This window comes from Piliocolobus tephrosceles, chromosome 1 (assembly GCF_002776525.5).
Source record: "Piliocolobus tephrosceles isolate RC106 chromosome 1, ASM277652v3, whole genome shotgun sequence".
Lineage (NCBI taxonomy): Eukaryota > Metazoa > Chordata > Mammalia > Primates > Cercopithecidae > Piliocolobus > Piliocolobus tephrosceles.
In genome coordinates this window covers 196,491,107-196,508,455 of record NC_045434.1, presented here as the reverse complement: position 1 = coordinate 196,508,455, position 17,349 = coordinate 196,491,107, and the positions used below count along the sequence as shown (strand labels likewise).

The 17,349-nt window shown below is 43.8% G+C and overlaps 1 protein-coding gene and 1 pseudogene across 5 annotated transcripts in view; both read left to right on the top strand.

Annotated features, from left to right (window-relative positions):
- Nucleotides 1–1,056: 1,056 nt before the first annotated feature.
- CEP85 (centrosomal protein 85) overlaps nucleotides 1,057–17,349 on the top strand; it is a 46,313-nt gene continuing 30,020 nt past the window's right edge. For 3 of the 5 annotated variants that reach the window (XM_023219564.2, XM_023219560.2, XM_023219559.2), the window contains exons 1-3: nucleotides 1,681–1,915; nucleotides 6,635–6,707; nucleotides 10,931–11,083. In XM_023219564.2, coding sequence (XP_023075332.1) covers nucleotides 1,853–1,915; nucleotides 6,635–6,707; nucleotides 10,931–11,083 — 289 coding nt within the window. In that variant the 5' untranslated portion in view covers nucleotides 1,681–1,852. Of the gene's footprint in view, nucleotides 1,209–1,680; nucleotides 1,916–6,634; nucleotides 6,708–10,930; nucleotides 11,084–17,349 lie in introns of those variants that run through there. The other 2 variants (XM_023219562.2, XM_023219561.2) reach the window with 1 other exon arrangement.
- On the top strand, nucleotides 13,680–13,768 carry LOC111547804 (annotated as a pseudogene).

Sequence of the window (17,349 nt, the reverse complement as noted above, 5' to 3'; positions counted from 1 at the left end):
TCAGCTCACTGCAAGCTCCGCCTCCCGGGTTCACGCCATTCTCCTGCTTCAGCCTCCCGAGTAGCTGGGACTACAGGCGCCCGCCACCTCACCCGGCTAGTTTTTTGTATTTTTTAGTAGAGACGGGGTTTCACCGTGTTAGCCAGGATGGTCTCGATCTCCTGACCTCGTGATCCGCCCGTCTCGGCCTCCCAAAGTGCTGGGATTACAGGCTTGAGCCACTGCGCCCGGCCAAGTTTTGTATTTTTAATAGAGAGGAGGTTTCACCATATTGGCCAGGATGGTCTCGATCTCCTGACCTCGTGATCCGCCCTCCTCTGTCTCCCAAAGTGCTGGGATTACAGGTGTGAGCCACCGCGGCCGGCTTCCTGCACAACTTTTTAATATCTCTCCCTCCCAAGTCAGGTTTCTAGATACCCAAAATTTCACTATCCGAGATTCATTCCTTTGGCTGATGGTTCTGTTCTCATTTGAAACAATTCTCCTCTCCGACTCTTCAAGCGCCTATTAATGCAAATGAACTTAACGGTTCCTCTTCCTGGGGACCAAGTTTGGGGAGGGAGGTGGGACTGAACCTTGGTCACAGGCTGGCCATTGCCTCCAACCCAGACCAAGCCTTGACCCTGACTAGTCAGTGACCCAGTCTACACCTTAACTCCTGGTCACAACCTGAACCCCTTCTTCAGGTGGGAGAACAGATAGTCGCGCGTTGTAATGGAAGGAGGGTGAGGCAGATTGAGTGGGATTCTCGTGTCCCCTCTCTCCGCCCCCGGGCCGCCACCTTCCCAACCTGCACAGGCCCAGCAGGCAGGGCCCTCCAGGTATAGGTGAGCAGGGCTCCACCTACAGGTAAAACGGGGCAAGGGGCAGAGAACAAGCCAAGTGGCTGCGTGGTCATGCGCAGAAAGATCCGTCCGGCTCTCAGAGCAGAGGGTAGTGTGCGGGGGGCGGGATACCGACAAGGCTCGGCTGCCGATTGGTCAGAAAAGGACAGAAAGGGGCGGGAAGCCGGTGCGGTTCGACTCCCGATTGGCCAGAGGCGGCAGAACGGGGTGGGGCCGGAGGACGCGCGTTCTGTGGCGCGCGGCCTGGCGGGCGTGCAACGGCCGTTAGAGGAGCTGAGGGAGGGAACCACCGCTCACCGCAGACGTGGTGGCTGCAGTCAGTCTTCCCGAGTGAGGAATTTCGCCGCCCGCTTTCAGGACCGTGTAAGTTTTCCTCCCTCGGGAGCCCCAGTCCTAGTGGCCGACCTTGCCTCTCCTGCCATAGCTCGGGTGAAGCCTCAGAAGCTCGCGACCTGCCACCGTGAGGGGCAGGGGAGAGCGAAGCGCATGCGCCTCCGCCCCGAAGCGAGTGCCCCCGCACACACCCTCTCGCGTCGCGTTCCCCTCGCTTGACCCCGTTGCCTTGCTTTGCCCTCCGTGGTTCACCCCACAGCAGTCGCTTTACCTGCGTGCCAGGCCCTGTGCCGATAGCCAGGGACACAACGGGCGGCGCATTCCTTGCCCTCGCGGAACGCATAGCCCTGAGAGGGGAGTCGACGTTAAGCGGGGTAATCCCTCGGCGCGCAGTGAGGGTAGAGTGGAAAAATCTTACAAAGAGCACAAAACGGAAGGCGCGAATCTAGTCGGAGGTCAGGGAGCCCTCCCCGAGGAGGTGAAGTTTGGGCCGAGGTTGGAAGACTGTAGAGAATTAGGATTGTGGGACGGAGAGCACTTGGCGGGGCCTTACCCCGGGACTTCTCGGCCGGGGCGATTTTGCTTCCCTGGGGACATTGGTCGATGTCTGGAAACATTTTTGATAGTCACTGCTCCAGGGCTTGCTACTGGCATCTAGTGTGAAGAAGCCAGGGATGCTGCTACACAGCCTACTGTGTGTAGGAAGCCGCCAACAACAAAGAAAAATCCCCCAAAAGGTCAGTAGGGCGGAAGGTGAGGAATTTTCCTTCAGTAAGGAGCTGGTGCTTTGGTTGAACTGAAAGTTGAGTGTGTTCAGGTTTATTTGCTCAACAGTATATTCAACGCTTACTTCACCTCAGTTAATGAGAGCGATCCTTTACACCAGTATATTCCCAACACGTGGCTCAGAGCCAGGCGCATAGTAGGCACGCAGTAAATTTCGGTTGATGAATTGAACACTGGGTTAAGTAGGGGGCGGTGGTGATACGAGGATGATGAAGCTAGCCAGGTCTTATTTACTTGCCCTCAGACCTTGTCTGCTTTATAATGATCTGGTGGTTTTGTATGTCTCACCACTTTTGTTTGTAAAGGCAACTTCTTGTCGAGGATTTGGCTTCTCTTTCACAAGGTTTAATGAATGATCAAGGCAGTGAAAATAGTGTGATGGTGTGAGATTCTTCGTGTGTCTGTGTCAGCTGTCTGTATGTCCCTTCAAATCCTCTCTTGTCTTGATGTGGTTCTCTTAACAGCTGCCAACCGTGATGTTCCACACTTAGATTGTAATTCTTTTTTGAGACGGAGTTTTGCTCTTGTTGCCCAGGCTGGAGTGCCGTGGCGCGATCTTGGCTCACCGCAACCTCCGCCTCCCGGGTTCAAGCGATTCTCCTGCCTCAGCCTCCCAAGTAGCTGGGATTACAGGCATGCGCCACCATGCCCTGTTAATACTGTATTTTTAGTAGAGACGGTCGTTCTCCATGTTTGTTGGTCAGGCTGGTCTCAAACTCCCGACCTCAGGTGATCCGCCCGTCTCGGCCTCCCGAAGTGCTGAGATTACAGGCGTGAGCCACCGCGCCTGGCCACACTTAGATTGTAATTCTTATAGGGGAAAAATACTTAACGGCAGTCAAAATCTAATTCTTGGGTAGCAACTTGAGAAGTAAAGCCTAGGTGATGACCAAGGACAAAGTGAAGAACTGCTATGAACTTTTGCTGCTAATATAATTGAGGCTTGCAGTTCTTGCTGTCTGAGGCAGAAACTCCAACTTGTGGTACCATGCTTGATCCCTTTTTTTGTGTTTTGTCACATGTAGAATGCTGACTAGACTCCTGTAGCATTAGAGTACAGTCCTGGCTTTGAAGCCTCTACCTAGCTGTATGACCTTTGCTACTATAAACCTTTATTTTCTCATCCATAAAATGAGGATAATAGTAACTGCCTCATAGGGTTGATGTGAGCATGAAACGTGAGACATGATACCTACAAAGTGTTGAGCACAGTGTTTGATAGGTAATAAGTTCAGAATGCATGTTAAATTTGTTGAATGAATGACATTTCTGTAGTTTAAAGGGCTTTGAAGATGGAAACTAATCCTGGTGGGTGCTTTTTTTTGTTTTTTCTCTGTCTGCCTCCATTCACTCCCTTTCTAAGCTTTGTAATTGGTTGTGTTACTTCTTGTACATTCATTTCTCTCATTTTTATCCCAAGAAATTTCCGTCTCCTTCAGTTGTCCCAAAAATTTCCACCAGTAGCTCATCTAATTCTGAACTTAAGAATGATTTATTTTGTATTGTTTTACTCCTTAAGGGGTTTCTTTCTTTCTTTTTTTCTTTTTGAGGTATTTGTTGTCTATGAGGGTCAGACTCTGTAAAAGATTTGAAGAGATTTATTCTCAGCCAAATATGGGTAACCAATGACCTCTGACACAGCCCTCAGGTGATCCTGATAACGTGTGCCCTGGTTATAAACATTTTAAGGAGACATGAGACATCAATCAAATACATGTAAGATTTACATTGATCCGGAAGGGTAAGACAACTCTTAGGGGATAGGGGCTTCCAGGTCATAGGTAGATTTCAAAATTTTCTGATTGGCAGTTGGTTGAAAGTTATTATCAATAGAAAGGAATGTCTGGGTTAAGGGATCCTGGGGATCAAGGTTTTATCATGCAGATGAAGCCTCCAAATAGCAGGCTTTAGAGAGAATAGATTGTAAATGTTTCTTACAGACATCTGTGTTAATGTTAATGCTTTTCCTGAATTCCAGAAGGGAGGAGGGTATAATGAGGGGTGTAGGACTCCACTACCACTACCACCTTCTTGGCCTTAACAGGTTTTTCAGCTTAACTTTGAAATGTCCTTGGCCAAGGGGAGGGGTCCGTTCAGATGGTTGGGGGTGCCTTAGAATTTTATTTTTGGTTTATATCACGTACCATAAAATTTAATTTTATGTGTGTGCAATTCAGAGGTTTTTAATATATTGGCAAGGTTGTGCAGTCAGTCACCACTATCTAATCTCAGAATATTTTAATCACCCTGAAAAGAAACCCAGTATCCATTAGCAGTCACTTCCTATTCTCCTACCCTCCTTCCTCTCAGTCCCTTGCAGTCACTAATCTGTGTCTCTATGGATTTGCCTATTCTGACATTTCATATAAATAGGATCAAGCCTTTTGTTTGACTTCTTTGTGCATGTCTTCAATGTTCATCCATGTTGTCACAGGAGTCAGTACTTCCTTTTATTGCTGAGTAATATTCTGGTTTTTTGGATATACCACATTTTATGTATCTATTCATTAGCTGATGGACATTTGTGGTGTTTCCACTTTTTGGCTATTGTAAATAATGCTGCTATGAACATTCTTATTGAAGCTTTTGTGTAAATCTATGTTTTCATTTCTCTTGGGTATATACTTCAGTGTGGAATTGCTGAGTCATAGGGTAACTGGGAGTTCTTTTGTCACCATATTTTCAACTTGTCTGAATTTAGAAACGTCTTAGAATCCAGTGGGCCTACCATTTTGTCATCCTTTAAAGAAGGGAGTGAATAAAAGGATTTTGAAATTGACAAGAAAGGAAATCACTAGTAAGGAGGTAATCTAATCCTTCTGTATCATCATTTAACTCACAGAATCATACTTGCCATAAACTAAAGCTTTTATTACTGAACAAAGCTTCCCTCACCCAGTATGTGAAGAACTGAGATTCTGAGGAAGATACCCCTTATGTGTTGTAAATGCAGTGGATTAATAAGGGTTTGGGTTGTTGTTACTAAGAGAATACTATAGAGGTCGCTAAAGTACGTTAGAGAAATAGTGCCATATGGTCTTCTTTCTTCTACAGAGTGATTTTCACCTCTAAGAGTTATGTTCTGTGAATTGTCCCAAACTCTTTTTTTTCTTTTTTCTTTTTTTTTTTTTTTTGGTGATGGAGTCTTGCTCTGTCATCCCGGCTGGAGTGCAATGTCGCGATCTTGGCTCACTGCAACCTCCGCCTCCCAGGTCCAAGCGATTCTCCTGCCTCAGCCTCCCGAGTAGCTGGGATTACAGGCACCTGCCACCATGCTTGGCTACTTTTTGTATTTTTAGTAGAGACGAGGTTTCACCCTGTTGGCCAGGCTGGTCTCCTGACCTCAGGTGATCTGCCTGCCTCGGCCTCCCAAAGTGCTGGGATTACAGGCGTGAGCCACTGAGCCTGGCCAAATTGTCCCAAACTCTTTTGGGGCTTTTATAAATTTAGAGATTCTGAATTTATACTCCTTGATCTTCCATGGGCTGTACAGTGCCACTTTTGCTTGTGTAAATTGCGAAGTAATAACAGCACTTAGTATGTGTCAGGCACTGTTGTAAGTTAATTATAAATGAATTAACATGAATTAGGTTGTGTTGTTATCCTCCTTTTTATATGAAGAAACTGAGGAACAGAGATACTAAGAAATTTGCCCAAGGTTACACGGTTAATAAATTGGTAACTTAATGTTTAGTGGGTTCAAGTGCATTTGTTTAGACTTCAAATCTGCTTCTGCTGAATTCTCAGCATCTACCCCTAGTGTACTGTAAATATAAATATTTTAAGGAGTGAGAACATGGGACGAGAGCTTCATGTTCCTAGCTCAGGATTGCGGTTCTACTTATGATCAAGAGTTCTTTCCATCTTTATACAGCGTATGACCGACTTTAATTACTGGAAGAATTGAGGAATTTGTGTTATGTTAATCATAATTGAGGCTGTAATACTTCACTGTTGGTTTAGTTCTTTATCCACCTCATCCTGTCATCATGTCCCCATGGCTAAGAAGATTCATGGTAAAGTTTGTTAATTAAAAGTAATATTTTTAAATTTTGTAAAAATCAGAGGGGTTCTAGGACCATATGGAATCTGCATTGGTAATCTCTGGTTCTAGGTTTTCTATACTGGATTTAGGAAGAGATAAGTAAAGTGGAGTATTGGGATTTACTTTGTCTTTAAAAATATCCTTAGAAGTAAAATACATAAAAACGTATTTACTCCTAAATATCCATAGGAGTAAAACATTTAGAATACTTGAATATTCTTTTTTATTTTCTTGAGATGGAGTCTTGCTCAGTTGCCCAGGCTGGAGTGCAGTGGTGTGATCTTGGCTCACTGAAACCTCTGCCTCCTGGGTTTAAGCAATCCTCCTGCCTCAACCTCCCAATAGCTAGGATTACAGATGTGTGCCACCACGCCTGGCCAATTTTTGTGTTTTTAGTTGAGATGGGGTTTCACCATGTTGGTCAGGCTGGTCTTGAACTCCTGACCTCAGGTGATCCGCCTGCCTTGGCCTCCCAAAGTGCTGGGATTACAAGCGTGAGCCACTGTGCCTGGCCAAATACTTGAATATTCTATATGGTTTTGACAGTTTCAGTTGAATGGGAACTAACTTTAATGGGAATTAAAGATACTGCAGAGAACTGACTGGTTATTCCTTCATTCTACAGTTGGCTCAGATAACTGTGATGGCCATGCAGGAGAAATATCCAACTGAGGGGATCTCTCACATCACTTCACCAAGTGAGTAGTCAAAAGTTTTCTGGGTTAGATTCTGACCTTTGTTCTGTTTTTTCATATTCCTTAAGGTAAATATTGAACAAACAAGCATTCACTGAAATGCTGGTGCTAAAAGAACAAAAATAACATGCAGCTTCATAGAATATAAAAACAGGTCTCTGAGGGAACAATTATTTATCTCTTGTCCTACGTGGCTTTCAACAGGACCACGTGGTTGGGAGAGGACGACACATAAAGGATTGGAACAGAATGACTTTGGAACATAGTTCCATTTGAAATCAGAAAAACACAGCATAAATTACTGTGTTCTATGTTGTCTTTGTCCTCCGGGTGGGTCAGTCATCTGCTAGCCCACAAAGATTGAAATTCTGCTTGGATGCCAACAAATTCTGTTGTGTTGTTACTAGAAACTCAGAAATTTAACTTTAGAGTGGATTAACAAGATTTTTAAACTTCAGTAGGTATATTAAATATATATTGTCCTTAAGTATCCATGGCACATTGGTTCCAAGACCTCCTGCAGATACTAGAATCCACAGATAACTCGAGTCTCTGATATAAAATGGTGTGGTATTTGCATATAACCTATATATATCCTACTGTTTACCTTAAACCGTCTCTAGATTACTTGTAATGCCCAGTGCAATGTAAATGCTGTGTAAACAGTTATACTGTATTGTTTGGGGAATAAGAAGAAAAACAAGTTTATGCACATTTAGTAAGATGCTATTAAAAAAAAATTGGTTGAATTCACACACGTAGAAACCATGAATATGGCCGGGCGCTGTGGCTCACACCTGTAATTCCAGCACTTTGGGAGCCCAAGGCAGGTGGATCACCTGAGGTCAGGAGTTCGAGACCAGCCTGGCCAACATGGTGAAACCCCGTGTCTACTAAAAATACAAAAATTAGCAGGGTGCAGTGGCACGTGCCTGTAATCCCACCTACTTGGGAGGCTGAGGCAGGAGATTCACTTGAACCCAGGAAGTGGAGGTTGAGGCGAGCTGAGATTGGTCCACTGCACTCCAGCCTGGGCAACAGAGCAAGACTGTGTCTCAAAAAAATAGGAAAAAAAAAGAAACCATGGATACGGAGAGCTGACTGTATATTAAACACGTAAATATATGTATACGCTGTGCAGGCATATTAAGTAGATAATATATATTTCAAATAAGTAGTATTTTAGAAAAATGACTTGTTGAATTCTGGGGTATTGGTAAAGAAGAGGGCACATTTAATTCAACTTAGGGTATGTTTTATTTAACTTAAAAATCTCACAGTGCCTTCCTCAGCATAGATATTCAGTAAATGTTTAGTGTATTCTCTTAGGCATGCTGCCTTGCTTATAGTAGGCACCATTATAAGCATTGGTTGAATCAATTCAAGATTCATTCAGCACTTTTTTTTTTTTTTGAGACGGAGTCTCGCTCTGTCACCCTGGCTGGAGTGCGGTGGCACGATCTCGGCTCATTCCAAGTTCTGCCTCCTGGGTTCATGCCATTCTCCTGCCTCAGCCTCCCACGTAGCTGGGACTATAGGCGCCCACCATCACGCCCATCTTATTTTTTGTATTTTTTAGTAGAGATGGGGTTTCACCATGTTAGCCAGGATGGTCTCAATTTCCTGACCTTGTGATCTGCCCGCCTCAACCTCCCAAAGTGCTGGGATTACAGGCATGAGCCACTGTGCCCGGCCTCAGCAAATATTTTTTAAACATCTGCTTATGTGCTGCACATTCTCTGAGGTTTGTATAGTTTTTATGACAATTATGTATACAATGGAAGTTTTTGGAACATTCCCTTTCCTAACAAAGCTTTCTGATGGTTTTTTTCTCTCTTCAGTAGTATCTCATTCAGATTAATAAAGGTCTTAATAATTGATAAGGATGCTACTGATAGGACATGCACTATAACACAAAAAATTTCAGCTTTTTTTTTGGGGGGGGACAGAATCTTGCTCTGTGGCCCAGGCTGAAATGCAGTGGCACAATCTCAGCTCACTACAACCTCCGTCTCCCAGGTTTAAGTGATTCTCGTGCCTCAACCTTCCAAGTAGCTAGGATTACAGGCGTGCACCACCACGCCTGGCTAATTTTTTTGTATTTTTAGAAGATACGGGGTTTCACCATGTGCCCAGGCTGGTCTCCAACTGCTGAGCTCAGGTAATCTGCTCGCCCTGGCCTCCCAAAGTGCTAGGATTATAGGCATGACCACGGTACCTGGCCAACTTCAGCATTTAAACTTCAATTTTGAAATAAGCGTAAACCTCTATAAATATACCAAAATATGTTTTTAACAAATAACTCTTTTGAGTTAGAGTATGGAGTAAGTGGATGGAAAAATGGTAACGATGAAGAGTGGAAGATTAGTAGTAGTAACAGGGAGCGGTTTCCAGTAGGAAGTCAGGAAGGTGGTAATAGAGGCCCTCAATCTTAACTGTTTCAAAAAGACTGGCAAATTTTACACTGACTAGAGAGAGAAAGCTGTGTAGACTCACCAGAAGGTCAGATTTCTTTGCTTTGGGTTAGAATTACACCAACTTAGTATAGTAGCATTGGCTAATCTCATGCTGCTCAGAAACTCTGACTGTTGCCTGTGTCTTCTATAACAATTACAGATTATTGAGTGTGTAAAGATTCTTTCAAATGAGGCAGTCACTGTGATCCAAAGAATAGAAGTATTTGGGGAAAGTCAGGTTGCCTTCAGTAGAAAGCCAAAGTAAGGGTAGCAAAAAAGGAGCAAAAGTGGAAGAAAATAGGTTAAAAAAATGGGAGAAGCACTAAACTTGGAAGAAAGGAGTAAAGTAATTTGTGTCCAAATATCATTTGCCTCCCACTAGATCAGAGAGTCTATAGAACCATATTTTCTGATACCAGCTCTCACACTTTAAGTTAAATGGAGAATAAGTAGCTGCCATTGGTTTTTTTGTTTGTTTATTTGTTTACATGGATCACCAGATACACCTTAGGAAAATTATAGTGGTTTTTAAAAAATAAATTTAAGTCTTTGCTAGAATATTAGTGAATCAAGTATTTATTAAACACTACTTCCTACCTACCTTCCCTCAAACAGCATATTTTAAATCAAATAAATCTCACCAGTCTTTTTGTCTTAACCTGCTCAGCAGTTTTAGTGATTTCTTCACATAGTTCTCAAGATAAAGCCCTAGGCTCTTCAGATTGACTTTCAAAACTCACCTTGATCTCCATAGGATTCACCTATTGAGGGTACCCTGGTTCAGTGACGCAATGATATCTTTTCTTTTTTTGAGGGGTGAGGGGAACGGAGTTTCACTCTTGTTGCCTAGGCTGGAGTGCAGTGGCGCGATCTTGGCTCACTGCAACCTCGAAGCAATGATTTTCAACTGGGGACTGGACTGCTTGTTGCTTGGTTGAGGGTTGCTGCTGGCATTTAGTGAGTGGGAACCAGGGATGCTAAACCATTCTGTAATGTATAGACTACACATTGAAGAATGGTCTTCCCCAGAATGCCAAAAGCACCATTGAGAAACTGTAAGAGGAGAGAATGTGGGTTTTGGAATCAGAAAGAACTAGGTTCAAATATCAGCCCTCCCCTCTGTAAAATAGGGGTGGTAATACTTTTCAGTAAGTAGGTAGGCAAGATTATGTTTGTAAAGGTGCTGTGTCTTTACAGGTTTCAATAAATGGCCACTGCTATTAAATATGATTGTTTTCTGTTCCAGTACTCCTGGATTCTTGGTGGGTCTTACTTATTACCATCTTTGAATATTCTCACTTCTCATACTATTTCCACTTAAAATTAACTAGCTCAGGCTGGGCGCGCTGGCTCACACCTGTAATCCCAGCACTTTGGGAGGCCGAGGAGGGTGGATTATGAGGTCAGGAGTTCAAGACCGGCCTGGCCAAGATGGTAAAACCCCGTCTCTACTAAAAATATAAAAATTAACTGGGCGTGGTGGCGGGCACTTGTAATCCCAGCTACTCGGGAGGCTGAGGCAGAGAATTGCTTGAACCCAGGAAGTGGAGGTTGCCGTGAGTTGCACACCACTGCACTCTAGCCTGGGCAACAGAGCAGACTCCGTCTCCAAAAAAAAAAACTAGGTCGGAGCAGCTGAAATAGGCACAGAAGAGAGATAAGGGTAGATTGCTGCTATTCTCTCATGGTTTATGTGATTTTGTAAAAAACGATCTAATGGGGTTACATCAGCTCGTTCACAGTAAAGGTGGGAAATGCCTCTTGTTTCAGGTTCCAATGTGATTCAGAAGGGCAGTTCCCTGGGGACTGAATGGCAGACCCCGGTTATCTCGGAGCCCTTTCGGAGCCGCTTCAGCCGCTGTTCAAGTGTAGCTGACAGTGGGGACACAGCCATTGGTACATCATGCTCAGATATTGCAGAGGGTAAGTCTGTATTAATTATTTGATTACCAATATGTGTTGTCATTTTCAGATTTCATTTTGGGTATATTGGCATTTCCAGATTGTGTTATTTCCAGAATGTTCATAATGTCGGTCTATTCAAGGAGTCTTTCTTTTTCCCTGTGCTTCTCACATCTGGTCCCTTTATCTGAATTTCCATTTTTTATCTTATCTGAAACAACTTTGTTGGGGGATGGGAGGACGGGGTCTCACTCTGTCACCCAGGTTGGAGTGCACTGGCGTGATCATGGCTCACTGCAGCCTCCCAGGCTGAGGTGATCCTCCCACCTCAGCCTCCTGGGTAGCTGAGACTGCAGGTATGCACCACCATGCTTCACTAATTTTTTTTTTTTTTTTTTTTTTATTGAGACGGAGTCTCGCTCTGTCGCCCAGGCTGGAGTGCAGTGGCCGGATCTCAGCTCACTGCAAGCTCCGCCTCCCAGGTTTACACCATTCTCCTGCCTCAGCCTCCTGAGTAGCTGGGACTACAGGCGCCCGCCACTTCACCCGGCTAGTTTTTTTGTATTTTTTTAGTAGAGACGGGGTTTCACCATGTTAGCCAGGATGGTCTCGGTCTCCTGACCTCGTGATCCGCCCGTCTTGGCCTCCCAAAGTGCTGGGATTACAGGCTTGAGCCACCGCGCCCGGCTGCTTCACTAATTTTTTGTGTGTTTTTATAGAGATGGGGTTTCGCCGTGTTGCCCAGGCTGGTCTGGACTCCCAGACTCAGGAGAACCACCTGCCTTGGCCTCTCAAAGTGCTGAGATTACAGGCATAAGCCCCTGTGCCTAGCCTTTGAAACAACTTTCTAATAGGTTAATTGGCCTCAAGTCTTTCTCCTTCTGCTGCCAGATTATTTTTGCTAAAAGCCTAATTTCATAGTTTCCTGTAAATCTTCAATAACTCATGTTGCTTGGAAGATGAAGTTCAGAGCCTTCAGTTCTGTGATCGTCCCTATGCCACCCACTCAAACATATTTCCTGCTGTCACCAGGTCTGAACGTACAGTCCTGTTTTTTGTTTTGTTTCTACTAATTTTTTGAGATGGTCTCGCTCTGTCACCAAGGCTGGAGTGCAGTAGTGCCATCATGCTCACTGCAGCCTTAAACTCCTAGGCTCCTGAGTAGCAGGGACTACCAGCATGGTGCCACTACACCCAGCTATGTTTTTTGTTTGTTTGTTTGTTTTTTATTTTTTGTAGAATTGAGGTCTTGCTATATTGCCCTTGCTATATTGTTCAAACTGTTTGCCTGAAACGATCCTATTGCCTCAGTCTCCCAAAGTTCTGAGTGCAGGGATTATAGGCTAGAGCCACCATACCCAGCTGGTTTTGGGTTTCTGATACCCGGGATCTTTTTTTCCTTCTTTATTCTGGGCCCATGTGTGCAATGCCTGCCTTTTCTTGCCTTTCCTAGCTATGTTGATCTTACTATTCAAGATCCAGCAAATATCCCACAGGCTTTTCCCATCCCTTACACTCATTAGTCATATCATTCTCCTTGCATTCTTGTATCTTTATTATCTCTGCCACTTGTTTTTGCACTTAAGTATTGCCAGGCAATACTTTATGAGGGCATTTTGTTTTTCCATTTAGATTGGTGAGTTCTAGAAGGCAAAGAACCTGATGATAATAATTAACTACTGTTGATTGTATGCTTTGTGATAGATACTATAAATTTTTTCTTTTTTATTTCACTACAGCCCTTAAGAAACCTATAATATGTCTTATTTCCATTTTACGGATGAGAAGGCTGAATTTCAAAGTGATTGAATGAGTTTCTTAAAGTCACAAAACTAGTCACTTCGATAATCATGTGTTGTAATTTTAAAACATCTACTCCACAGCCACTAGGATGGCTATACTTCAAAAGATAATACTAATCCCAACTACTTGGGAGGCTGAGGCAGGAGGATCACTTGAGCCCAGGAGTTTGGAGACTAGCCTGGGCAACATAGTGAGACCCCATCTCAAAAAAAAAAAAAGTAAGTTCAATCACCTTGTTACACAGGTTGCGTGTGTGACTCTGTTTTTTATTCTTTTAGGGAAATAAAGGTTAAACATAGAGTGATTCCTGACCTGATAGTTCTGCTCCTAGATATATACCCAGGAGAAATGAATACACAAGTTTTTGTGTGGACTTGTACATAAATGTTGGTAGCAGCATTATTCGTGATAGTCAAAAGTAAAAACAATCCAAAACCCACAACTGATGAATGAATGAATAAAATATCCATATAATACAGTAGAATATTATTCAGCAATAAAAAGAAATGAAATACTGGTACGTGCTACCTTAAAAACATATACTGGCCAGGCGTGGCGGCTGATGTCTGTAATCCTAGCACTTTGGGAGGCCAAGGTGGGTGGATTGCCTGATATCAGGAGTTTGAGACCAGCCTGGGCAGCACAGTGAAACCCCATCTCTACTAAAATACAAAAAATTAGCTGGGACAGGAGAATCACTTGAACCCGGGAGGCAGAGGTTGTAGTGAGCTGAGATTGTGCCATTGCACTCCAGCCTGGGCAACAGAGTGAGACTCTTGTCTCAAATAATAATAATAATAATAATATATATACTAAGACTATATTTTCAGGGATCATTTCTGTAGTATGTTACTAGAGAAGTTTTTCTGAATGCGTAGAGCACCGATAAGAAAAAGAAAATGAAAATAAAATGAAATAACCATTATATATGAAGTTAAAAAAAAAGCCAGACACAAAAGGCTGTATATTGCATGATTCCATCTATATCGGGGTCCCCAACCCCTGGGCCTAGGACCAGTACTGGTCTGGCCTGTTAGGAACAACACAGCAGGAGGTGAGCAGCAGGTCGAGCATTACCGCCTGAGCTCCATCTCCTGTCAAATCAGTGGTGGGATTAAATTCTCATAGGAGCACGAATGCTATTGTGAACTATGCATTTGAGGGATCTAGATTGCATGCTCCTTATGAGAATCTAATGCCTAAAGTCCAGAATAGGTGAACGTACAGAAACACAAAGTAGATTAATGGTTTTCTAGGGCTTCAGAGGCTGGTGGAAACATAGCATGACTGCCAAAGGGTAAGAGGTTTTCTTTTTGGAGTGATGAAAATGTTGTAAAATTGATTGTAGTGATTACACAACTCCATTGATAAACTAAAACCCATTGAATTGTACACCTCAAGTGAGCAAATTGTATGATATGTGAATTGTATTTCAATAAAGGTTTTTGGTTTTTGTTTTTCTTAAATAGGTATGAGCTGAGAGGAGTAAATTTAAAAATGAAAAGAAAAAAAAAGCCAAGGACAGTGGTCTGTACCTGTAGTCCCAGCTGCTCCCAAGGCTGAGGTGGGAAAATCACTTGAGCCCAGGAGTTTGAGTAGAGTCTGGGCAACATAGTGAGATCTTGTCTCCAAAAAAAAGAGGAGGTAGTGGGGACCACATCTACTATTACTGGTTCCTAGACATCTAGCATTAATTTTAGTTTTTGTTTGTTTGTTTTATAAAGATATGGTCTCTTTTTGTCACCCAAGCTGGAGTGCAATGGCGTGATCATAAGCTCATTGCAGCCTTGAACTCCTGGGCTCAAGCGATCTTTCCACCTAAACCTTCTGAGTAGCTGGGACTACAGGCGTGTACCATCACATTCAGCCAGTTTTGTTTGTTTGTTTGTTTTGTTTTGTTTTTTGTGGCGAGAGGTTCACACCATCTTGCCCAGGCTGGTTCTTGAAGTTCTGGGCTCAAGCAGTCCTCCTGCCCTGGCCTTCCAAAGTGCTGGGATTACAGGAGTGAGCCACTGCACCCAGCCCTTAGCATTAATTTTAATAGTTTGACAACTATATGTATAATGGGAACTGTGCTCAGTAAATACCGAGTAGAATTGAATCATAGATTTTGAGGTACACAGGACTTCAAAAATCACCTCTGCTTGTTTTGATTGGTGAATAACAAAAATTCCCCAAGGAGTTAAGTAACTTGCCTAACATCATACAGCTGGTTATCAGATTCTGGTCTCCTGACTGTGTAATAGTCTATCAATTGTGTAATCAAAAGTCTTACTGTTAATTTAATTTTCACTTGTTAAGGTTTTGTCTGCATGTGCAGTCATGGGACCTTTTTATTTTTATTAAATAATAGATATTTTTAAAATCAATCAATGGTCTAGATTTTGCCCGTTGAAATGACCAGCTGTATTTAATTCAGTTACATGGCTACACAGATTGTATGTGTGACTCTCTTTTTTATTCTTTTGAGAAAATATTTGTATTTCTAGTGCATTCTTTTAAAACTGTAATAGTCCTCTTGAGATAGGCACCAAAGATAATGGTCTAGAAGTTTTTATTTATTTATTTAATTATTATTATTATTACTAGTTTTTTGAGACAGTCACTCTGTCGCCCAGGCTGGAGTGCAGTGGCACAATCTCAGTCACCGTAACCTCTGCCTCCTGGGGTCAAGCTATTTTCCTGCCTCAGCCTCCCGAGTAGCTGCAATTACAGGCGCGCCACCACGCCTGGTTAATGTTTGTATTTTTTGTAGAGATGGGATTTCACCATGTTGGCCAGTCTGGTCTTGAACTCTTGACCTCGTGATCCACCTGCCTTGGCCTCCCAAAGTGCTGGGATTACAGGCGTGAGCCACCACACCCAGCCCTAGAGGTTTTTTTAAACTGCTGTGTTTGTTAAATACCATGATCCTAATCTTAACTCTTTTTGTGTGTGTGTTTGTTTTGAGATGGAGTGTCGCTCTGTCACCCAGGCTGGAGTGCAGTGGCGTAATCTTGGCTCACTGCAGCCTCCACCTCCTGGGTTCAAGCGATTCTTCTGCCTCAGCCTCCTGAGTAGTTGGGATTACAGGCACGTGCCACCACACCCGGCTAATTTTTATATTTTTAGTAAAGATGAGGTTCCACCATGTTGGCCAGACTGGTCTCGAACTCCTGACCTCAGCTGATCCACCCACCTTGGCCTCTCAAAGTGCTGGGATTATAGGTGTGAGCCACGCTCTTGGCCTCTAATCTTTTTTTTTTTTTTTTTTGTTTTGAGACGGAGTCTTGCTGTGTCTCCTGGGCTGGAGTGCAGTGGCCAGATCTCAGCTCACTGCAAACTCCGCCTCCCGGGTTCACGCCATTCTCCTGCCTCAGCCTCCGGAGTAGCTGGGACTATAGGCGCCCGCCACCTCGCCCGGCTAGGTTTTGTATTTTTAGTAGAGACGGGGTTTCACCGTGCTAGCCAGGATGGTCTCGATCTCCTGACCTCATGATCCGCCCGTCTCGGCCTCCCAAAGTGCTGGGATTACAGGCTTGAGCCACCGTGCCCGGCCCCTTGGCCTCTAATCTTAACTCTTAGACATTTTTTTCATGAATCTAGCTTGTAGTCTAGTTGACAAGAACCCCTATGACTGGTATACAGTATAGTTCATTGTTGCATCTTTAAGTTGAATAGGCATGCTTTTGATTCCACCCTTCACTAAGGTGTTTTACCTTGGAAGATTCTAGAGGGACAGAGTAGAGGTGGGTACTGAAGAGTTCAGAATGCTTTCAGCTCTTTGCACAAGACTGAAATAGTCACTGGCTTAATTCAGGCTACTGAATCACTTCGGGTGTAGACTGAAGTGACTGAGATTTGGTAATAGCTGAATCTACCCTTACTGTGAAAGGAAGTTTGCTAAAAAATGAGTTGTTTTTTAGGGTGGGGAGGGGGCAGAAAATGTTGTTAAGTAGAGGAGAGATTTAGAACTATATTCTTTTTTTTTCTTTTTTCCCGAGATGGAGTCTCGCTCTGTCGCCCAGGCTGGAGTGCAGTGGCCAGATCTCAGCTCACTGCAAGCTCCGCCTCCCGGGTTTACGCCATTCTCCTGCCTCAGCCCCCCGAGTAGCTGGGACTACAGGCGTCCGCCACCTCGCCCGGCTAGTGTTTTGTATTTTTCAGTAGAGACGGGGTTTCACTGTGTTACCCAGGATGGTCTTGATCTCCTGACCTTGTGATCCGCCCGTCTCGGCCTCCCAAAGTGCTGGGATTACAGGCGTGAGCCACCGTGCCCGGCCTAGAACTGTATTCTTAAAATGGCAAAACCCCAATGTTTTGGGGAACTGTAGATTTCTGTAAATAAAAATCACATATCCCATGCACTGTATTTTTTAAAGAGATGGGTCTCGCTATGTTGCCTACACTGGAGTGCAATGATTGTTCACAGGTACCATCATAGTGTACTGTAGCCATAAACTCAAGAGGGCTCAAGTAATCCTCCTGAGTTAGACTACTGAGTA